General features: G+C 49.7%; 1 protein-coding gene across 2 annotated transcripts in view; it reads right to left on the minus strand.

The window, feature by feature from the left end:
* Window positions 1–25,678, minus strand: part of GALNT16 (polypeptide N-acetylgalactosaminyltransferase 16) — a 97,595-nt gene that overhangs the window by 3,077 nt on the left and 68,840 nt on the right. For both annotated transcript variants that reach the window (XM_061156797.1, XM_061156798.1), the window contains exons 4-15: window positions 23,857–23,955; window positions 22,859–22,926; window positions 22,043–22,108; window positions 20,564–20,685; window positions 18,266–18,353; window positions 16,713–16,797; window positions 16,320–16,423; window positions 10,062–10,188; window positions 8,824–8,916; window positions 7,429–7,512; window positions 2,814–2,955; window positions 2,010–2,132 (exon numbers count right to left, since the gene is read on the minus strand). In XM_061156797.1, the coding sequence (XP_061012780.1) occupies window positions 2,010–2,132; window positions 2,814–2,955; window positions 7,429–7,512; window positions 8,824–8,916; window positions 10,062–10,188; window positions 16,320–16,423; window positions 16,713–16,797; window positions 18,266–18,353; window positions 20,564–20,685; window positions 22,043–22,108; window positions 22,859–22,926; window positions 23,857–23,955 (1,201 nt within the window). The remainder of the gene's footprint in view (window positions 1–2,009; window positions 2,133–2,813; window positions 2,956–7,428; window positions 7,513–8,823; window positions 8,917–10,061; window positions 10,189–16,319; window positions 16,424–16,712; window positions 16,798–18,265; window positions 18,354–20,563; window positions 20,686–22,042; window positions 22,109–22,858; window positions 22,927–23,856; window positions 23,956–25,678) is intronic.

Below are 25,678 nucleotides of genomic sequence, written 5' to 3' on the forward strand. Positions count from 1 at the left end.
GGCCAGAGAAAAAATACCACCTCACGGTGCCCTTCCATTGCCACAGTCTCAGTTCTTGTAGATTCCTTACAAGGGTGACCAGGGAGGGAGCCCTTCATTTTATAAGTGAGGAGATGGAGGCTCAGAGAGGTGAAGAGGGTGACACTGCTCTGCACAGGTATCTCTCCCACAACTGATGGGGTGGCCTCAGAAATGGGGTCAACAGAGGACTAGGAACGGAGGCCCAGACTTGAGAAGTCACTGGTAGTGGGGGAGCTGCTCACCCTGTCCTTTTGGAAGAGGGGCTCCGCTGTTGGGGGCCCTGCAGGACCTGCAGGGCAGAAGGAATGTGGCCAAAGAGATTCCTAGGAGTCCTGGGTCAGCATGAAGGGGAACACAGAGAGGGGTGGCTGCCCTGGGAGCTACTGCCCTGACTTTGGCCTCAGCAAGGAGCAGGTGGGAGTGGGCTCAAGGCTTCACTCTCACAGAGGCCAGCACCCCAGATGAAGGGGAGCCTGGGGACCCGCACCCCTGCAGGGGCAGTGAAGGCAGGGGCTGGCAGGACGTGCTACAGCGTGCCAGCCAGTGAGCAGGCCATGGCACTCAAGCCTCTCTCTCTCTCTCTCTCTCTCTCTCTCACACACACACACACACCCACATACACACATGCGCGTGCGCACATGCGTGCACACACACACACACACACACACACACACACACACACACACACACACACACACGCTGGAGGGAGAGGAAAGATCTGATTGCTTTTCCAGAATGAAATAGCAAACTGCCAGTCATCCCTAAAGAAAGAACTGACCCAGGCAATAGAAAAGGGGGAGGGAAGAAAACCCTGGTGGCTGAATGAGAGTGCCAGGTGCCCTCCTGCCTCTTCACTGCCCTGCAAGCTGGCCAGGGAGCTGGCTGGGGTCAGGCACAGTGGGGGCTACCAAGAAGGGGCAGGCAGAGGAGGGGCTGAAGCAGAACTCTGGCCTTCCGGTCCATTCCCGGGCAGACGAGCAGCTCTCTCAGCCAGGAATGGAGCGGGGCTGACTCTGTCACCGGCTGCTGTGTGCCCTGAGCAAGTGACTGCATCTCTCTGAGCATCTGTTTCTTCCTCAACAGGCGAGCCTGACCTGTCTCCCAGGATTAATGAAAACAAGGCAGGTGAAAGTTTGACAAGGAAAAGGCAGTGTTCACGTGAGACGGGCATGCCAGCTTGGAAAGACCATGGTTGGGTCTCAGTTTCCCCAACCAGCCATCAGTCAGGAGATACTTACTGAACTATGTGCTGGGGCAGGACTCTGGACTTAGGAGTCACACTGGGCTTGAATCTAAGCTCCACCCCTTCCCAGTAGTGTGATCTGATACATTTGTTAAACTCAAGGAGCTTCGGTTTTTCACTTTTAAAATGGGGTTAGTACTAGGGCCTGGGGCTTCCCAGGTGGTGCTAGAGGTAAAGAACTTGCCTGTCAATGCAGGAGACATAAGAGACGCAGATTTGATCTCTGGGTTGGAGAGATCCCCAGGAGGAGGGCATGGCAACCCACTCCAGTAATTCTTGCCTGGAGAATCCCAGGGACAGAGGAACCTGGCGGGCTACAGTCCATGGGGTGGCAAAGAGTCAGACATGACTGAAGCGACTTAGCACGCACGCATGCACCCACTAAGGCCCAGGTTGCTGGGCTGCTGGGAGGATTAGATGAGATGATCTACGTAAAACCCCTGGCATAGGTTCTTATTAAAACCTCACATTTGTTTTGGCTGTACTGGTTGTCAGCGGCTAGGGATACAGTGCTGACAAGATAAAAATAGTCCCTGCCTGCCTGGAGCTCACAGGATGCAGGATGGACATTTAACAACTGTTTACCCAAGGTACTTCCTCATGAGGAAAACAACGGACTAGACCTGGATACTGGCTTAAGCCCCCTGTCCTCACTCTCGAGGGCTTATTTGAGTCTATATGTCACACCTTCACTATGTTCCCCTGCGCTGCTGGCCAACCTGTGCCTGGGGGCAAGGAGGCTTACCTGCCTGCCTTCTCTTGGGTTGCACGCCTGCAGTACGACCAGGGACCCTGGGGAGACGGAGGTGGAAGTGGCAGCGAGGCACTTCCCCTGCTGCTGGATGAGATGGTCAGTGAAGAGCCAGGCCTGCAAGACAAGAAGCAGAAAGGCCGAGCCAAAAAGGACAGCAATGAATGGATAGATGCGTAGATGGATGATAAAGCAAATACACTGTGTACTTCGGTAGATTTTCTACAAATACTAGGGATGGGAGGATGGCTAATCAGTGTACAATTCTTTTAACTTTTCTATGTGTTTGAACTTTTTCATAATAAAATATTGGGATGGAGAAGCTTAGCTGGAGCCAGCCAGAGATGTATGAGCCGGCTCAGGGGATGGGAAGAAAGACAGGACATGGGAGCAGGGCAGCTGGGGGCACGTCCATGCCGGGGTCTCCACGACCTGCTCTAGTTTGACGTGGGTGCATCAACTCATATGTTGGACACGTGTTCACAGGAATCCTGGACTGCCTGTCTATGCAGGCTGCCCACAGCTGCATCCGAGGAGAGTACTGGGTTCTGTTTGGGTGGCATTTCTGCCCCTGCAAGCAGAAACCAGGTGGTGCTCACAGGGCAACTGTGTGAAAGGCTACAAAGCGGGTGGAGTATGGCGGGAGCAAACCCAAGGAGCAGAGTGTGAGGGGGCAGCTTGCAGGGTCCTTGGAAAAATGGGTTGTGGAGGGTGTAGACAAGAGAGAGGAGGAGACTGGGCAGAAGGAGGCCCCTAACCCCTCTCCTGGGCCTGACCCAGAGGTCCCAAGCAACATACCTGGGCCGCTGGGGGGTTCTTGGCAGACCCTCTGCAGATCCCCATTCCGAGCAGGAAGTTACCAGCTGTGTCCTGGCCCTGGGATTCTAAACAATTAGTCCCTTGCTTAATGATGCCTGGGAGCACTTCCTTCACGGGGATGCTGAAAGAAAAGGCAGTGGTCAGGCTTGGCCTCTGCCCTTCCCAGGGTGACCCACGCTCACCCAGAAAGCAGGCCCAGGCAATTCCCAGGGCACCCAGGTCTCCATGGGGAGGGACACTGAGGGGCAGGCCTGGCAACAGGGGAAGGTGAGGGAGCAGGGGTCCCCCTGGGAAGACTGGACCTCGGTACCCCCTGGGTTCTGGGCAGCTCTGGGAGCCCCAGGGACTGCCCTTCAGGCCAGACCTGAGAGGAGCTGGTGGGAGAGAGCTCAAACCAGAAGCCGGAGCTCCCCAGTCCTGAAAGAGGAAAAGGCTAAGACTCAGATGTGGGCTCAGTGTGCACTATCGAGATGACAGGAAGGAGTTGCTTTGAAGAGGCAAATGTAAAATATACAAATATGAAGATGTGTTCAGTCTCGCTAATAACTAAGGAAATATGTATTAAAGAGTTACCACTGTCTGTTTGCCATATATGTATATTTATTAATTTTTAAAATATTTATTTATTTATTTGGCCATGCTGAATCCTGGTTGCAGCCCACAGGATCTTTGATCTTTGTTGTGACCTGCAGGATCTTCAGTTGTGGCATGCAGCCTCTAATTCGCAGCTTGTAGAATCCAGTTCCCTGACTTGGGATTGAACCCAGGCCCCCTGCATTGGAAGCATGGAGTCTTAGCCATTGGACCACCAGGGAAATTTCTATGTATTTATATACATAAAATATTTAAGTGTACATATGTAAATGAAAGTGTTAGTCACTCAGTCGTATCCAACTCTTGCAACCCCATGGACTATAGCCCACTAGGCTCCTCTGTCCATGGGATTTCCCACGCAAGAAAACTGGAGTGGGTTGCCATTTCCTTCTCCAGGGGATATTCCTGACCCAGGGATTGAACCTGGGTCTCCCACATTGCAAGCAGATTCTTTACCATCTGAGTCACCAGGGAAGATCTTATATAAATAATATACAAATTATATATTTAAGTGTATGTGTTAAATATTACTACCTAGTGTTGGCAACGGCTGTGGGATTGGATCTTTTCATACCCCACAGATGGGAGCATAAACTGGCCCACTTTTCTAGAGGACAAGGTGATAAAAGGCCTTAAAAATGTATATACATTTGACCTAATGATCCTGCTTCCTGAAACTTACTATTCTAGGGCAACAATTATAGATGAGTGCAGTGATTTAGTTTAAATGATCCTCATTCAGAGTGACTAGTTATACCGAAAACACTGGAAATTCCTAGATATCCATCAATAGGCGAAGGACTAAGTAAATTCTGATTCATCTGTCGAAAACCCTTCATCATTAAAAATGACTCTGAGAAAGGATATCTGGTAATATGGGAAAGTGTTTATAAGATACTATTAAGTAAAACAGGTAGGTTTCAAAAGATCCTTATGGAGGAAACCTGGGGCTCAGGCAGCAATCTCAAGACCACATTCAGGGATTTCCCTGGTGATCTAGTGGCTAAGACTCTGTGCTCTCAATGCAGGGGGCCTGGGTTCGATCCCTGCCCAGGGAATGAGATCCCACATGTCACAACTAAGGGTTTGCATGTTGCAACTAAAGATCCTGCATACCACAACAAAGACCTGCTGCAGCCAAATAAATTAAAAAAAATAAGATAAAAGACCAGATGCAGCTCCTGAGGTGTCTAAGTGGTGGCAGCCCTGGAGCAGCTTCGATGGCCATCATCACCCTTCCCCTGCTCCCTGGCAGAGCCAAGCTAAGCTCTCCCGTTTGCTGGCAGCTCTCTTAAGTCTGCATCTGCTTCCTTCTCTGTGGACCACCTCAGAACTGGGCTGCCAGGGCTCCCATTAGCCCTTATGATGCCTTTCTAGAAATAGCAATAGGCATCCTTTTTTCAAGACATTTTACTTATGTTAGAAAATCATCATAATATACTGATTTTGTTAGAAGACTTTTGCTGTCGTTTGCCAGGAATTGTTGTAATAAAGGTACAATACTGTGTGACTAGCACCCTTCAAATGTGGTATGCTTGTGCAGTGCTCAGCCTGCACAACTGTTCCTGACCATCCTCATAAAAGTGATATATTAGCAGTTGCTGAAGCCAGCTGCAGAACTCTGATCTGGAAAAGCGGCCGAGCCATAGCAGGACTGCAGGCAGGCCTAGGAAAGCACAGGCCTCTCCCTTCAGCCTCTTCAGTCTCCCCACTGACCACATTCAAGTGTGGCCCAACTCCTGGGATCTCGTGTGGAGGAAACTTGGTATCATTTGGGCCTGTGGAACTCCTTTCTGTCTAACAATCGGATCCACTCCAGGCCCCTGAGAACCGAGGCAGAACATGAAGGAACAGGCTGACGATGAGTAACCTGGATAAGAATGAACTGCAGTTTCTACCTTAACATCAAAAATTCATTTTTTTTAAGCTTCCACATGGTGACCAAACAAACGGAAGACGACTTATGCTCCTCATTTAGCACAGCTAGTTTCATCCACTCTCCTGTCTTGTGACGGATCCAGACTGATGCTAGTGATAAACTATCAATACTTCTTCCTCCTGGTCCTCAGGGGATGACATGGGGCACTGTGTGGGGACTGGGGTGTGGGAGGAGGCATATATCCTCAATCCCCTTCCACGGCTCCCCAGCTCCTGCCGGAGGCCTGGAGTCCTTGGCTCCAACCAGATAACATGTACTCTGACAGAACATAAAGAAATGTCTATGCTTGTTTCACTCAGAAATGGCACGTCTGAATAAAACCATCCTTTTAAAAGTGGCCACTTGAGGAAGTTGTTCATTTATTATACTTTCATAAATTAATGTTCTTCCTTTCACAGCCATTGTCTAGGGAGTTGGGGTTATCCAGGCCGCCAACTTTCTCCAAGGATGCTGCTGCCGCTCAAATTGTTTTATAATTCCTTGAACACTGCTCACAGAGTCAGTTTATTCTTGTTACTTGTTTCCATCTTGTTAACCTGTGTTTGGGACCCAGGACTATAATATCTGGGTTAATCAACTAAGTTATTCACTGGACTTGGTTATAACCTAACCGTGGCTGTTTTCCCCAAATCAAATCTTCCCTCAAAGATTTGCCTCCTTTGAGGATATGCAGGCTCTGAGTGGTGGAATGTTCTGGAAAATCATGACAGCATCCTTTGGGAGACAGCTGTTCCTGAAATGACAGTTCTAGAAGGGAGAATGTTAATTTCAAAGTTATTACTGAGCCTTATTGACTATGCAATTTATTTAGTTAAAAATATTTAGAGATCTCCCTGGTGGTCCAGTGGTTAGGAATCTGCCTTCCAACGCAGGGGACACAGGTTCTATCCCTAGCTGTGGAACCAGGATCCCACATGCTATGGGGCAACTAAGCCCTCGAACCACAACTAGCGAGAAACCTGGGTGCCAAAAGGAAGGACCTGTGCACCAAAACAAGATCTGGCACACCAAAATCAAATCAAATAAAACTATTTATTGAGTGCCCATTCTGTGACAGGCACTGTGGCACTGTTCTAGGGGCTGGAGATAGGGCAGTGAACAAGACAGATAAATGCCTCTCGCCTCATGGAGCTTACTGTCAAATGTGGGAAGATGAGAATAACATTAATTGGCTACATAGAAGCTCCATGAAGATAAGGGTGACTGAGGAAAAGAAGCAGAGAGTGCTGGGGAAGGGTCAGTCTGCAAATGCAGAGGTCAGGGGGGTCTCCTGCAGGAGGGACAGATGACTCAAGACCTGGAGGAGGTGAAGAATGACATAGGCAAGATGCTGAGAAGGATTTTGAAATAAAAAGAATCAGCTCTGCCCACCCTCAGGCCCCCCAGTCATTACAGCGTACTGTCCTACAGCCCACATACATACACCATTTGCATGTTGCCTCCTCATTTGCTGAAGCAAACATTTCCCCATGTTTTAGATCAATGCATCATGATTCACTAAACCCAGCCCCTATTGCTAGTTGTGTCTCTATTTTTTTTCACAGCAAAGAAGCCTACAGTGGCCATTTATTTGTCAACAGCTTTTTTGCCTGTTTGCTTTATTTCCTTGGGCTAAACTCCCAGAAGGGAGAGAACAGAGTCAAAGGAAGTGAGTGTTTCTGCAGACTTTGCTACATAATGTGCTATTGCTTTCCTAATGGGACAATGCTCATTTCTTTTTTTCAAGAGTGTTTTAATTAATTAATTTTGGCTGTGGGTGGGATCCTAGTTCCTGTGCCCCCTGCGCTGGAAGTGTAGAGTCTTAACTACTGGACTGTCAGGGAAGTCCCGACAACATCCATTTTTAGCTCTAAGGCCCAGTCTGTTAAACTCTTTGCTCCTACCCCACCTTACTCTTCACTCCTGGTAACATCCTCCAGGTTCCTCCAGATCCATCACATGAAGACAAACACCAACAGCTAGAAAGAGCCAGACTGCCTGGGCTGGGGAGAGATCAGGGTCAAGGGTCCCCATGCCGCTGGCCCCCACCCAAGCCAGATGAGGAACCACGGCCACACTCACGTGAGCTCTGGGTAGACGTTATCCAGGTACCAGCGGAAGGACTTGCAGTTCATCTTCTTCCTCTGCTCGATCCGCGTGGCCACGCTGGAGAAGGAGAAGGAAAGGCTTAGCAGTGGGAAGAAGTCTGGGAGGTCAGCCCCCTCTTTCCACCTCCCCGGGTAGGGGGGCGCGGGCAGGTCCCTTTTTCCGGAGCTAGCTATCTAAGTCTGCCCTCCAGCGTTACTTCATTCTCTGAGCTGCAAGCTCGCCCCAGGGCTCCTGGCCATGCCTTATTTCTCTCCTCAAATTGGGGCCAAGCTTTAACCTTGGCTTCTTCCTCCTTGAGACCTCAGTGGGCATACCATTGCCTGGTGCTTATTTTCACAGAGAGAGCAGAGCCTTCATGTACTAGTAGTTTTCCTTTCCTGCATTCAAGCTGAGCAGAAAGCGTCTACAGACAAGAAAACCAGGTTTCAAACATTTTTCCAAAAATTTGGCAAATAAGAACCATCTGATGTGTCCATGAACATCTTGATCAGCACCAGGGATCATAATGGCCACTGACAGAAGACCAGCACCACCCTCTGAGCCTGTTTGTTCTCAGTAAAGTTGGGGTACAATCATCCACCTCCAAAGGTTTTTATGAGAGTCAAATGAATAGACATAAGTGCCTAGCACAGGGTAGGCCCTCAGCAAATGTTACCTCCTCACTAAAACAAAGAGTGACATAACTTTTTTTCTTTAGGGGATAGATAAAAATAAATAGAGGAAAATTCATTGATGATCACTAATAATGTTTTCAAACATTTCTGACCACAACATTAAGTAAGAAATATATACATCTTACATTGTGACCCAGTATACCCATGGGCATATATGGACACAGAACTAAAATAAGAGTTTCACAAAACAGTATCTATCCTCAACTGCAATCAACTGCTATTTTCTGTTCTAATCTGATATGTTCTAGTTCTCTATCACTTAAAAAAAAATACTGGTCATGTCATACTCAATTGATTTTGAAAATGCTTAATTAGACTGTAGTCATAACATTCCAGGGCAGAAAAATAAGCTAACAGATCACCGTCTGATTGAAATAGCAAGGAAGCCAAAACCCCCAGTGTTTTCTGCAGACAGCCATCCTTAAGTACTTCCACAGACATCCATCCTGTAGGCAGCTGGTGGATGGGCAGTGCTTGCATAAGTACGCCCTCTCTGGTTATTTCTCCCCATGAGGCTGCTTCTTTTTCCAGGACCAGAACCTTGTCTCTGTCTCGTATACCCTACAGTCTCCAAAGAGTCCAGGGGTGTGGGGTTCAGTTGCTCAGGAGACCCTGAACGCTTCTATGGAGTACACATGATTTAGTATTTCACTAAGGCTGTGAGCAAAGGCACAAGGCTAGGGAAGGGGCCCACCTGCCGAAGGCCTTCCCGATGGCCGATGGCCGGGCCTCATAGTAATACTGCTTGTACTCATCCATCCACACCTCTGCGGTGCGCTTGGTATTCCTAAAAGGAGAGGAAGAAGCAAAATAAGGTCAGGGTTGGGTTGGGATCCAGATCAGCTCTGTGCAGTACAGGGCGAAGAGATGTTCACGAGTGCATGCAAAATGGCACTGATGTGGGAGTATCCATGAGAACAGTCTGTTTGGAGGACAATCTGTCAGTATCCATCAAATCTGGGGGAATGGATACTCTCTGACACTCCACTTACAGGAGCTATATTCTACTGAAATACCAGCACGTGGGCAAAGGGACATATACAAGAATATTTGTGTCATAAAACATTGGTGACAACCCTAAATGGCCATCAATAGAAGAATAATGAATTATGTCCACATGGCAGAGTACTACACAGCCTCAAAAAAGACCTGAAATGATAGGCTAGAAATCTATTTATTTTGGAGAGAACAAGAGGATAGGTGTAAGACTGGGTGAAAAGAACTTTCACTTTTTTCTCTCTATGTGATATGAAGAGCAAAAGTCATAATGTACAGTATAGGTACATATATATATACACATAGAATATACATAGATACAGCTTGAATTTTTACAGTGACCATGTATTACTTTCATAATTATAAAAACAGTGAAATGGAATAGGGGAAGCCAAACAAAAGGCCATTTGATGAGCTAGACTTGAGGAGCCCCCGCTATCAGCAAACAAGTCTGACCAGATGGAGATTCGGCCTCGGAAGGGGAGAGTGCTCATGGCACTCCTCCGACCTCCCCTTGCCTCCACCATCAGGAGAGTGGGTGAGGGGGGTGGTCTTTCAGGACCTGCCCACTCCACTTCAAGATGAAGCGCACTCTGTGGCTGGGAACACGGGTGGGCAGATGCTGACCAAGTCAGAGTCAGGACACAGCATCCATGACCAGTACTTGGGACCCAGTGTGTGGAGGGCAGCTCCCAGTTGGTCGTTTCACCAGTTTTCCAAGACCTTCATGAACAAAGACAGTCAAGACAAGACAGGCCTGGAGAAGACACCCCCAACTTCATCTTTCCAGCTCTGAGAGTACCAGGATCCCAGAATGGAAGGGACAAACGGGGAGAGTAAGACTGGGGTAGTTGCTCAAAGTCACAGGAGTCACTGACAGGGCTGGGGTCTAGGTGTCCTGGCTGCTAGTGTGATGCTCTCTGCACTGTGACCTACCTGATGTAGGTGAGGGCATTGCCCTCGGGGAAGTTGTACGGGTGCCGTTTCCTGAAGACGTGGCCCACCCGGCTGCAGGGCACGATCTCCAAGCTCCCGCCGCACATCCACACCCGGAAGGACAGCTCTGCAGAGACGGCAGCTGTCAGGAGGGGCAGGGGCCCCTTGGCAAGTCCCCACAGAGTGAAGGTGGGAAGGAGCTGGCTTCCCTTGCCTTTGGGGTCCCCTTGGAGGCACATGCTTGGGTTGGAGCTCCTGGGGTGCACCCACTCCTTGCATGTGTTCCTGATTGCTCCTTCCACATATGTGCACATACACATCCCACAAACCCCTCCACACACACACATATCACACACACACCCTCCACATACCACACACACACCCTCCACACACACATACCCTCCACACACACACCACACATACTACACACACACACATATCACACACATACCCTCCACACACACACCACACATACTACACACACACACATATCACACACATACCCTCCACACACACATACCCTCCACACACATACCACACACACCACACACATACCCCACATACATTCCACACACACACATACCCTCCATATACACAGACCCATCACACACATATACCCTCCACACACATACCCTCCACACACACATACTCTCCACATACATACCACACACATACCCTCCACACACACACATACCCTCTACACACACACATTCCACACACATACCCTCCACACACATACCACACACACCACACACATATCCTCCACACACATACCACACATACATTCCACACAAATACCCTCCACACACACACACATACCCTCTACACACACACATACCCTCTACACACACACATTCCACACACATACCACACACACCACACACATACTCTCCACACACATACCACACATACATTCCACACACATACCCTCCACACACACACACATACCCTCTACACACACACATTCCACACACATACCCTCCACACACATACCACACACACCACACACATACCCTCCACACACATACCACACATACATTCCACACACATACCCTCCACACACACACATACCCTCTACATACACACATTCCACACACATACCCTCCACACACACACATACCCTCTACATACACACATTCCACACACATACCCTCCACACACATACCACACACATACCCTCCACACACATACCACACATACATTCCACACACATACCACACACACACATTCCACATACTCCCTCCAAACACACACACTCTCCACAGACACTACACACACATACCACACATCTCCTCCACACACATACTCTCCACATGTACATCATACATACACACCACGCATACTCTCCATACACACATCCCACATACAGACCCCCTCCACACACACCACACATATTCCCCACATCTAAGCCCTGGCAGAGCAGCAGGAAAAGTTTTGAAGGAACACCAAGACCATGAATAGAAGGAAAACTGAATCAAAGGGCAGCATCAATCATTTCCAGCCTCTGCCTAGAAAGTCCTATCCAGACATGAGCTAAGGATGAACACATCTGCTCGTCAGAACTGAGAGGCTAGAAAATCAACACCAAGCAAGTAAAAGGCTGCTCCAGTTGGCATTTTTTCCAGCTGGCCCAGACCACCCTCTTGGCCCTCATGGTCTCGATTTGCAGCTACCACTGGCCCTACTGGGGGCTTCCCAGGTGGTCCTAGTGGTAAAGGACCTGCCTGCCAATGCAGGAGACATAAGAGACACAGGTTTGAACTCTGGGTTGGGAAGGTCCCCTGGAGGAGGGCATGGCAACCCATTCCAGTATTCTTGCCTGGAGAATCCCATGGACAGAGGAGCCTGGTGGGCTACAGTCCCTAGTGTCATGAAATGTTAGACACGACTGAAGCGACTTAGCACACACACGCGCGTGCACTGGCCCTACTGAGACACACGTCCTGTTGGTGGTGGTGGTGACGCTGAAGGAGCTCTCACAGATGACCGGTCCCTAGTAGAGCTAGGGGATGCTAGCGGTGGTCATCCTGCCTCCCAGAAGGGGATGTCACAAGTTTCTCACTCCGTTCTCCACTCAACAGTCCTTCTGTCAACTTCTGGCAAGGATCCACCTTGGTAGCTGGCCGAATCTCACATAATCTCTTCTGATTTCTTCCTCTCTTTCATTTTAACCCTACAGTTGGACATCCTGTGACATTAAAACACCTCTCTCTTGTCCCAGAATATCCACAGCATTATTATTATTTTTTTAAATGTTTGCAAAAGGAAAGACCATGTTTTATGAGTTCCAGCCTTGGTCCCTCTTCCTAGTCCCCAGGTGGCTGTAAGGACACTCGTGGTCCCTGGTCAGGTCTGGGGGCTCTCACCTGGCACAGATGCTTGGAGCCCTCCCAGTGACTAGCAGAGTAGGGAGCAGAGGACTCAGGACTACCTCCTGGCCAGCCTGTGAGCACCAGGCAACTTCCCGATATGGTCCTGGAACCAGGACTGGACATTTGGCATATCTGGACCTGCCTTCAGGGTTGGCTATAATTAATGGGCTTCTTTAGGTATATTTGCTAACTGCCAGGCCTCTCTTTCTCTTCTCCTGGTCAGAGCTCTGCAACTGGTTCAGCAACTGAGATTCAGAGCTGGGGACAGAAGATCTGCATTCTAGTCCCATTTCTGCCAGGCTAACTTTGTTACACTATTAATAGTTAGGGCTTCCCTGATAGCTCAGTCGGTAAAGAATCCATCTGCAATGCAGGAGACTCCAGTTCAATTCCTGGATTGGGAAGATTCGCTGGAGAAGGAAAAGGCTACCCACTCCAGTATTCTGGCCTGGAGAATTCCATGAACTGTATAGTCCATGGGGTTGCAAAGAGTCGGACACCACTGAGCGACTTTCACTTTTATTCCACATACCCCACATTGTCATATTATTGTTTACTTATTGTCATTACTAGCAACAATGGCAACAACAAAAGCAGTTAACCATCATGCATTTACTGAGAATTTTGTACTCTTTATGGCTGATGTCTAATACTCACAGCTACCATATGACATTGGTGTTATGATCCTTGTGTTTTTAATAAGAACTATGAAGGTCAAAGATGTTAAATAACCTCTCCGAGGTCACCCCCACACTCAGTTGCAGAACCGTAATGTAAAGTCCATACTTTGTTCAGCAAGTCCCATTATTTGAACCAGATTCTTTAGTATATTCTGCAGATTTTTACCAAAGACCTATTTACGACCCATCAGATACTGTTCTAGAGTTCCTCACACTCTAGTGAGAGAAGACAGGAACTCAGTAAAATGAGAAACAAAAATGCAAGTAGACAAGAAAATGAGTAGAATAGACGGTCTAGTTGTGTCCGACTCTTTGCAACCCCATGGACTGTAACCCTCCAGGCTCTTCTGTCCATGGGATTTCCCAGGCAAGAATACTGGAATGGGTTGCCATTTCCTCCTCCAGGGGATCTTCCCGACCCAGGGATCGAACACTGGCTCCTGTGTGTCTCCTGCACTGGCAGATTCTTTACCACTGTGCCCATAGTATCTGTCTGATGGTAATAAGCACAATGAAGAGGACGGAGCAGGCAGGAAAACTGAGGATGATGAGTGGAGTTGGGGGTGGGGCCACAATTTTAGTGAGGCTGATTAGGGATGTTCTCCATGAAAGGAGACATCTGAGCTGAGGCCTGAGGAGGAGAGGAAGAGTCACCTGGCTCTTGGGCACTGCGGGCAGAGGGACCAGCAAGGACACAGATCTAGAGGTAACAGCGCAGTCGGCGGGAGTGATGGAGAGGTTGGGGCAGTAGGAGCTGAGGGCAGAGTTGGTGGTGTGTCTTGTAGGGGAAGGGCAGATGGTCTGAGGACTTTGGGTTTCGCTCTGAGAGACATGGGGGCCCTTGTGGGGTCTTGAGCAGCAGAGTAACATGATCTGACGCAACCTGAAAAGGATGCCTAATGAGAATCCCAAGCATTTTCACATTTGCCACCCCCGCTCAGGGCGGCCTCTGAGTGCCTGCCTACATTTGGCTCTCTCAGGGGAAACAGGAAGGAGTCTCCGTTTAGGCACCTCCCTTCCTTCCACAAAGGAACAGAACAAAAGGCCCAAACCCACCAGCGGTGGAGTCTCCTTGTTCAAAACTGGTCCCAGCAGTTGAATGTCTGAGCTACAGGGCTAGCTTGGGAATTTCTTTGAATTTCTTCGAAGAAACAAAACCTTCCCTAGAACCACTGCGTGGTTCACCTTTCAAGTTCCCCCAACCACTGAGCCCTGGCCTCAGGCAGAGTTTAAAGTTAGCTATTTGATCATTTACTTGTTTCTCTGTCAGGCCCCAGCCTTTAAACAAAAAAAAAGAAGAAGGAAGGGAAAAAGAAAAAGGCCTCTGGATGCAGCAGAGATCCTTAGTTTCTCAGCTCTCTGAGACTTTACAGGAAACCGGCTTTGCCAAAGCTCCCTTCTGGCTGAGACCAAGGACACAAAAGAGGTCACTCTGGCCCAACATACATGAAAGGAGGTCAGAATGGAAGGGTCACTGCACCCCAGTTCCCAGCACTGACTCCTCCGGATGCCTGCCTAGAAACCGTTTCCAAGAGTAAGTTACAAAGGGGAGAAAATCCCATGCCTGTTCCCACTCCAGCTGGTTCTGAGTCAAAGCCCCAGTGCCCGTCTGCCCCACTGTCCCAGTCCGAGAGGGAAGAAAGACCTAGTCCCCTCAGCCCAGAAGCACAGACCGTAACTTGGATCATACCTCACCACACTGAAGTGATCCCTCCAGTAAAGGTGCTTATCCTACACCTGTCAGATGTGGAGTTTCCTGACTGAGATCTGGAAGGTGGCATCCTCCTCAATTTGCCCACCTGTCAGATGGGTGAGATACCACCAGGTCTATTTACTTCTCAAGAAACCGGGTTAGGATGAAAAGGGAATCAGTGGGAAAGGCTCTGCAAAGGACTGAGTGGGTCCAGGAACAGCAAGGACAGGCCTTTGTCTTTTATGGGCTTCTTGGTATCCCTCCCTCCGGCTCCTGGAGAACCTCTGGGATTGTTCTCTGCCCTATTCCACCCTGCTCTTCATCTGGGAGGCTACTGTGTGGGCCACACCCCTTGGCTTCCTTCCTGAGTTAGGACAGGTTCAGCCTGCAGTCATGGGGAGAGTGAGGGTGGATGTTCATCCCCTGACACCTTCCACCTGGTGCGTGGGCTGACTGCAGGCACCTCAAGACCACAGCTTGTACTGGGGAGTGCTCTGTCCCCGTCTTTTGGACCTAGGGGGGCTGCACCTCCCAGCAGTCACACGCCTAGCCCTTCCATGTCCCTTGTGGTTCCCTATAACTTGTCCACACCATGTAAATAGGCCCTTTCATAAACTCCTACATCAAGTGTTCCATCTGTATCCAGCCTTTGTCTCATGAACCTCACCAACAACCCTCGAGGGTCACTGGCTCTTATCTTTCCTTCTGGAGCTAAAGGGTTCCTATGGTGTCATGTGTGTGTGTGTGTGTGTGTGTGTGTGTGTGTGTGTGTGTGTGTGTGTGTGCGTGCGCACACGTGTGCTCGCTCAGTCATGTCTGACTCTTTGCGACTCCATGAACTGTAACCCACCAGGCTCTTCTGTCCATGGGATTCTCCAGGCAAGAATACTGGAGTGGGTTGCCATTTCCTGCTCCAGGGGATCTTCCCAGCCCAGGGGTCGATTCCTAGTTTCTTAGCGTCACCTGCATTGCAGGCGGATTCTTCACCACTGAGCCACCTGGGAAGTCCTATGGCTTCATAAGTAATAATAATGGCCACCAGTATCTTCATCCATCTTCTTCCTTAGTGCTCATGACAGCCTCTTGGGGAAACTGAGGCTCGGAGAGGCTTTCATTTACCCAGAGCCAAACAGCTTATAGGTGGTAGGGCCAGGGTTTGCACCCAGTAATACGGTCTGACCCTATTACTTATGTTGAAGCATCACCCTCTACTGCACACCACCTCTCCTTCAGCCTTTCTGGTAGGTAAGCAGCCATGTAGTTCCTCCACACATGTCTAGCCACGTGGCCACAGGTTCTCCCTGACCACCTCATCTCTTTGTTTACTAGATATGTGGCTCCGGACAAATTACTTAACCTCTCTGTGCCTCAGTTTACCAGTAGAATGGTACTTCAGAGATTCGTTGTGAGAATTTAAGTAGTCAATGTGTATAAAGTCCTTAGGGCCTTACACATAGACAACACTCAATCTGGGTTTGCCTACTATTGTTATTGTGGTTATTCCCCAACTTACCAAAATTTTCTCCCCCCCAGATGTCCATCTGAGCATCATACTTTCCCAAGTGGTTAAACCAGGACTTGTCAATCACGAAGATTCCTCCAGCTATGACAGGCGTCCTGGGAGCAAGGAGAGGAAAGACACATTAGCTAGAGAATCTGAGCCCCTCTAGATGGCCTCAGGGCTCAGGCCATTTACCCTACGATCACCCACTTGCAGAGTTACTGAGGCTGGATGTCTGGCCTGTCCTTTGGTCTATGATCTCTCTCTCCCCAGGGCTCAGAACAGAGTCAGCCCTTAGATCGTGCACCTCTAGGAGCCCTGCTGACTGAACCGGCCCCCAGCGGCCTCCAAAGCCTCTGACTCAGGGAAGGGAGGCGTCTTCCCAGAACCCACAGCAGCTCTGACCTTATGGGCTTGGTGGGGTCTGTCCGCGCAATCTTCTGCTCCAGGGGTATCTGCTCCCACTTGAAATGCAGGCTCCAGTCGAATCCTAGGGGTCAGAGTGGGGTGAGGATGGGGCTTAGGGCTCCTGTCCCCTCATTCTGCCCCCTGAGAGTCTCTCTTGATCAGAACCCAGCTTGCAGGGGGCCCTGGCTGATTGGTGTAGTCATTCCTTCATTCAGAATGTGACAGATCCCTGTCCTCATGGAGTTTCAATCTACTGGGTAAGACAAAGACTTACAAAGATAAATCAATAAATGGATAATATGTCAGTTGGGGGTGAAAGTGCTAAAAAAAACAAAAGAAAGAAAGAAAAGACAGGAAACATGTCCATGCTATTCTAATAAGGGCAGCCAGGAAAGACTCTCTGATGAGGTGACATTTGAGTAGAAACCTGAATGAAGGACTGATCCATGCAGACTGATGGGAAAAGGGAATTCTAGGTGGGAGAAGAGCAAGTGCCAAGGTTCTGAGGTGATTTCCCAAAGGAGAAATGCCTGGCTCCCTCCCATTCATCCTCAACATCTAACTAATGACTGTGTCCATTTATTGGAAATCTGAGCCCCAGAGAGGAAATCCACTCTGCTTATTAGCTCCTGGCCACAGATTCTCTGGAGCCGCTTGCCCAGTAGAACTTGCTGCGTTGATGGAAGTATCCTACATCTGCCCTGTCCAACATGGTGGACGCAAGTCACATGTGGTTATTGAGCACTGGAAGTGCTGCTGGGGCAACTTAGGAACTGAGTTTTTAATTTTACTTAATTTTAATTAACTTAAATGTACATAGCCCAAAGTGGCTACAGTCTACTGTATTGTACAGCATGGCTCTAAGGCCTAGATCAGAGCTGTCCAAGAGAAATACTTTGCAAGCTGGAGATGCAAGCCACATATGCAATTTAAATTTTTCTAGTAGCCATATCTAAAAGTAAGGACATATGAAATTAATTTGAATAATGTATTTTTAATGCAAGATCATCCAAAATACTATCATTTCAAACTGATGATTATATTCATAATGAATACAAAAAATTACTAATGAGATTTTTTACATTCTTTCAAACTAAGTCTTCAAAACCTGGTGTGTATTTTATCTTACTGCACATCTCGATTCACACTGAAAATGGAGTCACACTTCAAGAGCTCAATAGCTAAATGTGGTTAATAGCTACTGTATTCAGCCAGGTCTATACCATTTTGGGGTGTACAAGTCAGTAATCCATGCAAAGTTGAGGGTTCCCCCTTCCCCACTCCCAAGATAGTTGTCATATCATGTTCTTCTGCCAAGACTCGTGCCCATCCTCCCTGGGCTAGCTGTATTTGAGAAGGATGTGTCAAAGTTTGGGGGCAGGGAAAGATTGGAGACTAGCTTGACTCTGCCCTCATCATGCCAGGAGCCTCCAGCTGCCAGCTCTGGTCCTTCATCCCCAACTCCACAGCTCTACACAATCTCCTTTCGTTTTCTGGAGGTAAAGGGCAGGGAGATGCTGTCTTGTTTCCTGGAGATGCTCTGGACCTACCTCCACGAAGGTCAGCAGATGCAGCAAGGTAAGCGAAATTATCTAGACTGATGACATCAATGATGGGGCTCACCACGCGGGTGTGGTCCTAGGGGAGGACACATGAGGTGGTGTGAGGTCAGGGACTCTGTGAAAAAAGCCCCAACTGCCTGTTTGGTGAAGTTCTCTCGAGGCATGAGGTACTCAGCACCTCCTGAAGGACATGTCCAGGAGCTGTCCTGCATCATCATACCAGGCTCACAGAAGGTCCCACTTGGGTCTCATGGGCATAAATGCTCTCCCAGCCTCTTCCTCTAACACCATGTTGAGCTCTGCTGGGAGTCTCACCTCCTCAGTGAAGCCCTCCCTGGTTGCTGCAGGCGGAGGATTTCTTTCTCTTTTTAAGCTGCTCTTGCAATTACAGTCCAGACAATTCCTGGGACAACGAATCAGATGTTGCCTGAGGTGGCTTTTCTGTTGCTGGTTTGAACTGTTGTTTTACTAATTGTCGTCCACCTTTGTACATGTTGGGTTGAGTCTTCCCAACTGGACCACCAGCGGCTTGAGGGTAGTGACCCTGTTGCAGTCCCTGGGGCACCTGGGTGGCACTCCTGTCATGCCACCTCCACTTCAAGGTCAGACTCACACTCCCTTCATTACCTCCTAGACACAAATCCACCTCCAAAATATTGGTGGGTAATGCCAATTTTACCAAAGGGTTTTTTCCTGAGGTGGGGGATGTGGAGAGTAGTGGTGGTGGTGGATTTTATCATATACCACGTGCAAAACTTAATCGCCCTTCATCAGCAGGATGTCTGCTCTCTTCTTTTCTTCCTCCATGGAGGGACAAGGAATAGAGCCTCTTCTTTCTTCTCTGTCTGCACTGACCCTCAAACTGCTCTTGTCTGCAACTTTGAATCTACCACTGCCCCTCAGTTCACACCCCATCTTAGGATGACAAAAATGTGGGACGTGGCAGATCAGAGGAGACCATCCATGGTCTCACAGTGTTCTGTGGGGGCCTCACTTTATCCTTTTTATAGACTTGTTTTTGTATTGAGATATAATTCACATTATATAATAATTTTATTAGATATAATTGATATACTATCAAATTCACCATTTTAAAGTGTACAGTTCTGTGGTTTGCAGTGTATTCACAGGGTCGTGTCACCATCACCACTATCTAAATCCAGAATACTTTAATCACCCCAGTAAGAAACCCTGTACCCACTAGCAGTCACCCCCCATCCCCCACTCCCTCCAGCTCCTGACAACTACTAATCCACTTGGTATTTCCTCAGATTTATTTACTCTGGACATCTCATATAAATGCAATCATATAATTTACAGCCTTTTGTGACTGGCTTCTTTCACTGAGCATAGTTGTCAAAGTTCACCCATACTATAACATGTATCAGTACTTTATTCCTTTTTTATGGCTGAGCAGTATTCCATTGTACGGCTATATCACATTCTGTTTACCTATTCATGAGTCGATAGACATTAGTTTGTTTCATGTTTTGCCAATTTGGAATAACACTGCTCTGAACACTTGTATACAAGTTTGTGTATGGGGTATGTTTTCATTTCTCTTGAGTATATATCTAAGAGAGGAATTGCTGGGTCATATGGTAACTCTATGTTTAAACTTTTGAGGAACGGTCAGTCTGTTTTCCAAAGTGGCTGCCATTTGACATTCCCACCAGCAATGCACAAAGGCTCCTATCTATCCAAATCCTCACCAGCAGTTGTACTGTCCATCTTTTGATGAGCCTTCCTAGGGGGTATCAAGTAGTATCTCATGGTGGTTTTGACTTGCATTTCCCTAATGACTTAATTTTGAGCATCTTTTCATGTGCCCGTTGACCATTTGTCTACATTCCTTGAAGAAACATCCATTCAAATACTTTGCCCATTTTTAAATTGGGTTCTCTGTCTTTTATGGTTGACTTGTAATCACTTCATCCTTGGTTCCATGTGTCCAAATCCTCCCCATTCTAAAGAGCAGCAGGCACATGGGAAGGCCCTCTGCTTGAGAACAACGTCCTCTCCTCCTTCCTTTGCAGGCTTACCAGTCCGACCCACCACCCTCCACTCCTCATCACTCCCCCGGGAAGAAAACAACAACACTCATTCGCAGAAGGAGCTCCATGGCTCACCCACAAATGAAGTCACTCAGGAGGGAGCAGATCACTTAGTTTCTAACTCTGCCTGTCCAGCTCTCAGAGACAGTTCACACCCTCCCCACCCACAATGCCAAGAACATGGTGGGCATGTCCCGAGGGACAGAGCTCCCCCAGGGACAGAGAGACTCACCTCCTTCACTCGCTGCAGCATGGGCTGCAGCCACTCCGTGTTCACTTCGCAGTGGCTGTCCAGGAAGGTGAGGACGGCAGCTGCCGCCACGTCTGCCCCACGGACTCGGGAGCGGATCAGCCCTGAAGTGGGAGGGACAGGGTGGTGCTGGGACTCAGCCAGTTTGCTCAGCCATCCCCGTCCCCTCAAAGGCTCAGGACTCTCTGCCCCTTCGGGCTCAGGTTTCCTCTGAGTTACTGTGATTTAACTTCTCTTCATATTTGCTGATTTCTTTCCTCTCTCTTCCTTTCTCTTATCCGCCCATCCATCAACCATCAATACTCCAAGGCTGTTCTCTGAATGCCCCCCGGTGTGGAGGCCAGACACTGGGCTCTGGGGACATTGATGAACAGTCAAGAGTTTAGTGAACAGAAGTGGCAGTGAAGTGTGGTTTGGTACCTAAGGAGACCTAGAAACCAAAACCCTTTCCCCTTCAACGTGGAGGAATCTCAGGGTGCTCCCCTCTGGCTGCACTATGCTCTATGGCTTGCAAAGAGTCTTCCAGACAAAGACAGGCTGGAGTCAGCACTCTCTGCTTTATCAAATCTAAATGCCTTTCTCTGGCTTCAAGGCCCTCCATTATCTGTCCCCACCCCACTTATTCCCTGGCTGACCAGGTCTGATTCTCCCGAGAAGGGAGACTAAGAAAAGCAAGGTTAAGAGGCTGGGCTCTGAGTGTGGGTCCCCTGGCTGGGGGTGGAATCCTGGCTCCTTGGTTCAATCACTCCAGGCAAATTACTGAACCTTCTTAAACCCTAGTTTCTTTATCTGCAAAACAGGATGAAGGGCTGTTATGAGAACTGAGTGTGAGAATGTGAGCAGAGATGAGAAGTAGGAAAGGCAGGAAGAGGCTGTTAGTACTACATGTCCTGACCGATGCCTTTGCTCAGAGTCTCTGGGCCTAGAATGCTCTCTCTTGCACCCCATTCATCTGTCTCTCAACCCCCTCACCCAATCCAGGCTCCCTCCCAGATCACTCCCTTCTCCTTCAGCTCCCTACTCCCACATAATCACACCAGCCTTGGGTCCATAATAAGCTCTCCGAGGGCAGGGACCACACGCATACTTCTTTTGTGTTCCCTGGAGTGTCATACACAATCCTATGCCATAGTTGATGCTCCAAGTATATCTGTTTTATATTGCCCTGTGCTTTTCTCAAAGCATTTAATCCTTACAATAACTGTGCAGGGCAGAAAGAGTATATTATTAGTCCCATTTCTCAGAAAAGACAACTAAGGCAGCCAGAAGTAGAGCTACTTGCCTACAGTCATGTTGTGATAAGAGCTGCTCCGAGACAGCAGAAGGGTCTTTCCCCAGGCCTTGGTCTTGCCACTAGGAATGCAGCCAGACTACATTTGGTTGGTATAACATGGCATCAAAAGGGAGCAGAAGTCTAGACCAAAATGGGTCTACAGTAGCACCCAGGATCCAAGGACGTACCTTCCCGCCGGTCATTGCGTAGGCACTTGACCTTGGGGATCCTGGTTAGCAGCAGACAGTCTTCGGCTGAGGGTGGAGAGAAGGAAGCAAGACTGTTCAAATATGGACATCAGACCACATGTAGTTTGACCAGGCCCAGGGAAAGGGCTGGGGAAGGTGAGGTGTGGTCATCTCCACTGGGGGACAGGTCATCTCCCCATCCCCTACTCCCAGGACAGACTGAGGAATGTCTGTACTCGTGGCATAACGCCCAGGGGGTGCCACAGAGTACCAACAACCTCTCCAGTCCAACACCCTCTGAGCGAGATTGTGTGTTAAGTTGCTTCACTCCTGTCAGGCTCTTTGCAACTCTTTGGGACCTCAACTGAAGTCCCCCAGGCTCCTTTGTCCGTGGGATTCTCCAGGCAAGAATACTGGAATGATTTGCCATGCTCTCCTCCAGGGATCTTCCCAACCCAGGGATCAAATCCACTTCTCTCGCGTCTCCTGCATTGGCAGGTGGGTTCTTTACCACCAGCACTACCTGGGAAGCCCATTTTGTGGGGACAATATTCTGCACACAGCAGTTGTGATAATGAAGGATGCTGTGGATGTTTAATCTTTTAAAATGTCATCTCACTGGTGTCCCATCAAAGCAACACCACTCTTCTGGCACCAAGGAGAGCAGAGCCAGGAAGGGCTCTTAGTAAAGACTGAAGATCCTGGTGAGGAGCAGAGGTCAGCCTGCGGTGGCCAGGACTATTTCAAGGGTGCCTCCCTCGGCATTCTGGAGCAATGGGGTGTGAGGCGGTGCAAAAAAAGAAGAAGGACACTTACGATCTGAACTGAAGTCATCCACTAGAATGATCTCCTGGATCAGGCTGGCAGGAGTTCGGTTCAGGACACTGGAATAGGGACCAAGACAGATGAGCCCAGGTTTAGGGGCCACCTTCTAAGACTCCCTTACCCCCACCTCGGGGACCAGCACACTGGCCATGGGCAGCTGCTAGCAAACCCTTCTTGCCCTGGTCAGTGACTGCGGGGTAGGATGTTCCTCAGGCTCCTCCAAGCACCCACTGACGCTGCTGCCTGGACCCTCGGGCACTTGAGATTCACCCCAGGTGGTGGGTGAGGACTGGCCTAGTTTAGTTGAAGCAGGACCCATAGCTGCTCTGGCTGCCTGGGCTTAACAGTGGCAACAAGGCCAGAGGGCCCGGATGTTGCCTGCTTGGAAAGCTGGAGAGGCTCCTTCTGACCTGATAGGTCAGGATGGGTGCTCTCAGAAAGCACCCCCACCCTAGCTTTTCCCTCCAGACATCCCTCCTCTTCCTTCACTCCCCGTGAAGAAAGCCCAAGCTTCTTTAATCCTTAGACTACCACGGGGTACTCCATTCCGCATCCTGTTCTTATCTATGTTCATTAAAGAAACAAGGTGAATAAGAAGTCAAACTTGACCACAGGGCCAACCTGAGGAGGACAGAGGGGCATCTCTCTCTGAATTGCTCTCAGGTGCCCACTGGGCCGGCACCCATCCGCCTGAGGCCTCACTCCCACCCTTGCCTCCATCGGCTCCTGGCCCCTGTGTTTCTGCCCGTGTCCTGGGGACCTGACCTTGTGTTCATGCATCTCACTAACATTTGGACTTCTTGGGTCCTGACCCTGATTCACTAACCCCAGCTTCTCCAAAGGGCAAAACCCCCCCTCCCAGTGCCCACTGGTCTTCATGCTGTCTGGCCACAATGCCCAGTCTCAGGGTCCTCCCTTGCCAGGGCCCAGCAGATCCCCGAGGCCTGGGGCAGCAGCCCCAGTGAGATGAGGGATGAGGTGGGGCTGACCTCTTCACTGTGCGCAGGAGAGTGGAGCGGGCTTCGTTGTGGAAGGTGATGATGACGCTGGTGGCCGGCAGGTCGGAGGAGTAGGACATGGATGGACAACTGAGAAGAGAGCAGAGAGCGCAGAGGGCAGCTGTGGGACATCTTGGGGCAGGCTTGCGGCGTCTCTCTGACCAGTCTGCTGCCCCGAGGCTGGGTGCAGGCCCTGCCCCCCCAAACCCACGCCCACCCCACTCAGGCTGCCCAGCCTGGAGTCCCTGGAGGGAAAGCCCAGGCTGGGGCAACTTCCCAGGCCCAGGGGCTCTTCACCCACATCCTAGGATCACTCGGAGCCCCACGGTCACTGAAGTGCTAAGGGGGGCTCTGACATGTGTAGGTACACAGACAACCAGCCTGGACCAACCGATGCAGCAGCCAAGACAGAAAAAATGGCAGAGGGGAGAAGAGGGAAAATGGCCTTTCTTTTGACTCTGTAGCTTCTTCCTTCTCGTCTCCTGACATCTGGTGGGATCTGGGGAGGAATTGCCCCCATCCAGCCCTCCCGTGAATCCCTCCCTCTTGCTGCCAACGTGAACAGCCAGGCTGGTAACAGCAGATAGGGTGCCCTCAGGCTTTCCACGGGCCTTGGGGCACCTGGGGGGAAAACTGAAGTCTCTGAGGAGACACCAAAGGCGGTTCCCCCCAGCCCACTCCCTCGCCCAGCAGCTCTGTGCTCCCACCTTCTCCAGACACTACATTTTGGGCCCTGTCCTCTGGAAAGGGAATTAAAACGATCCATCCCCGCCAGCCTTCAACGCTGTCATTTCTGAGAATGCTTCTGTGAATGCATTTACTCGTGCTCCTGGGGCCGGTGGGAAGGCAGCCGCAGAGCTGGTTTTCATAGCAATCTTCTTTATTACAATTGCTCCCTGACTATTCCAGCTGCAACCATTTTTTCATTACGGCATACATTCCACTGACAGCGGCTTACGGCCAAATTCCCAGGCCCATTTCCTGTCCAGCAGAGCAGACAGGGTCAGACAGGCAGGAGTTCCACTAGCCTGGGACCCCCACAGGAGAAATTGTGAGAGGCCTTAAAATAATTCTCCTTGAGAGGGGGTGTGGGGGGAGGAAGAGGGGTGGAGAAGTTCTCCTCTGCCCGGGAAGCCAGGCGTTCCAAGTGCCTCTCCTCACAGAGGCTTGTGGATTTGGGGGCTGGAGGGGGCTTGGGCTGCTGAGATGGGGAGCCCTGGAAGAAGGGGTCAGCCCCCTGCACTGACTTCTAGGGCCCCAGTTCTGTATCTCTGAATCCTAGGTGCCCAGGAAGGAGGGAATGTGGACAGTGATACCCATTCTCCACCTGAAGGTGGCCAACCTGCCCATACCCCATCTGGACAGTGGATTTGACCTTCTCCCGCCGGCCCCCTTCAACCATCTCCACCCTGCATTTCTCTGGGATTTGTATCTGTGATGATAGGAATGTATAGCTTGTAGTGACCAGGAGCCTCTGAAAAGGTTTGTCTCATGTCTGTGGGGCTGGTGGGGTCTTCTCTGCGATGCCAGTAGGTCTGTCTCACATAGGTTAGGTGTCTTTGGAAGACTTCCCTCAAGGGGGCTCCTTGGATTGAGGGCTGCACTAGGACCTGGCCTGACAGTCTGGGGTCCAACAGGAGCTGCGGCTGGAAGGGGAAGAGTGTGACTCACCCCACACCCCAGGCTCCACCAGGGGAGGCCCTGCCCACCACCGCCAACACCTTCTTTGCTGCCCCTACAGACATGCGTGTGCAAACACACACACACACACACACACACACACACACACACACCCTGATCCATCTCAGGCTTC

This window comes from Dama dama, chromosome 12 (assembly GCF_033118175.1).
Source record: "Dama dama isolate Ldn47 chromosome 12, ASM3311817v1, whole genome shotgun sequence".
Taxonomy (NCBI): Eukaryota; Metazoa; Chordata; class Mammalia; order Artiodactyla; family Cervidae; genus Dama; species Dama dama.